At 34.1% G+C, this 1,534-nt stretch overlaps 1 protein-coding gene across 1 annotated transcript in view; it reads left to right on the top strand.

The window, feature by feature from the left end:
* Positions 1-688: 688 nt before the first annotated feature.
* Positions 689-1,534, top strand: part of LOC119297235 — a 3,957-nt gene continuing 3,111 nt past the window's right edge. Inside the window, exons 1-3 of the mRNA XM_037575106.1 lie at positions 689-848; positions 932-1,018; positions 1,310-1,519. Coding sequence (XP_037431003.1) covers positions 708-848; positions 932-1,018; positions 1,310-1,519 — 438 coding nt within the window. The 5' untranslated portion in view covers positions 689-707. The remainder of the gene's footprint in view (positions 849-931; positions 1,019-1,309; positions 1,520-1,534) is intronic.

Genomic DNA, 1,534 nt, shown 5'->3' with positions numbered 1-1,534 from the left:
AGCATCTGGATCCGTAAGATCAAGTTTAGGAGGAGGAGGTTCCTCCTTGGGCCCTTTATAGGTGATAACTATTTCTTCATTATAAATTTTCCTATAGATATATTCACGTAGTCTTTCTTTAAGCACACGATCTAGCCCAATATTACCTATAGAAAATTGATCACTTTGTTTGGGAATTTTATCAATCAAGATAGCTGGGGGAACCTTTTTTCTAAGATTCTCATTGTAAGCAGCATAGACTGTTGAGTTTATTTTCCTTATCTTTTCTTGATCATAAAGAATTTCTTAAATATGAGGACACTCACTACTTATTCTATAGTAAGCAAATATTTCTCTTGCGTCTTTCATAATGTGTGTATGTGTGTGTGTCGTTGCATCAAAACATATATATTATTAACAATATATCAATGTCATGCCATGACAATTTATATATGGATAATTATTTCCAAACAAGCACAATTATTACACTATATATAGATAGATAATAATGTCATGCCATTAATGCATATATATTAATAAAAGATATGCACGGCATTGACTTTATTGATGAGGTCATTAATGTGCAATATTTATCATTAGATAAGAACTGAACATTCTAGATTTTTGTGTATCCTATAAATAAATGGCACACATGCATATATACACATATTTGGTGCTTGAGTTTCTTTCGAGAGGAAACAAAAACAATAGAGTCCAATTGTTCAGAAATGAAAATTCTCGGGGCACAAAGAAAGACTTTGTTTCTGCTATGTTTCATTGCAGTTTGTGGCGTAGTAGCTAAGGAAAATAGAAAAGGAGGAAGGCCTAATGGAGGAAAGCACCATCGGGCAATATCTAAGACAATCCAGGTTTTATACTCTTATTGCTATTCTCATATTTGTTGTTTGAGTAAACCAATTTGAGATAACCATGAACCGTTTCACCTTTGTAGACAGAAGACAGTGACATTTTTGATTGCATAGATATCAAATCTCAGCCGGCATTCGACCACCCACTTCTTAGAAACCATTCAATACAGGTACATGAGTTACTCCCTGCGTTCATTGAACTAAAACCACGACACTTATTTTGAACAAAGGGAGTAGCATTTTTACAGTTAAGTAATCTTGTATTCCATGCTTTTCTTACCCAATATTTAGTCTTGCTTTGGTAATAAACAATAGGTTTGTACACATGAACAAGAAATAATGTAATCAACATTGATTTATGGTAGTGAATTATTCTACATTCATGTAAGGATGTTGGTTTGTATGTATCAAACTAACGATTGTTTTAGGTGAACTAACAAACGACTTTGACTTGCATGCAGATGGAACCGAGCTCACATCCTATTGGACTCGAAGGCAACTCCATACCAGATACAACATTAGAGTCTAGTACCCATTTGGTTTCGTGTCCCTTGGGAACAATTCCAATATGGAGAAGTGAGCAGCACTATCCTATAGTTGACATTAAGGAACTAACTCAACAAATATACACAAGGAATATTACTCGGGATAATAAGAATAACACCGCTTCGGTAATGTTTTTGCTA

The sequence above is a fragment of the Triticum dicoccoides genome, chromosome 5A (assembly GCF_002162155.2).
Source record: "Triticum dicoccoides isolate Atlit2015 ecotype Zavitan chromosome 5A, WEW_v2.0, whole genome shotgun sequence".
Taxonomy (NCBI): Eukaryota; Viridiplantae; Streptophyta; class Magnoliopsida; order Poales; family Poaceae; genus Triticum; species Triticum dicoccoides.
Note: the sequence above shows the minus strand (reverse complement) of the source record. Positions and strands in the feature narration are given on the sequence as shown.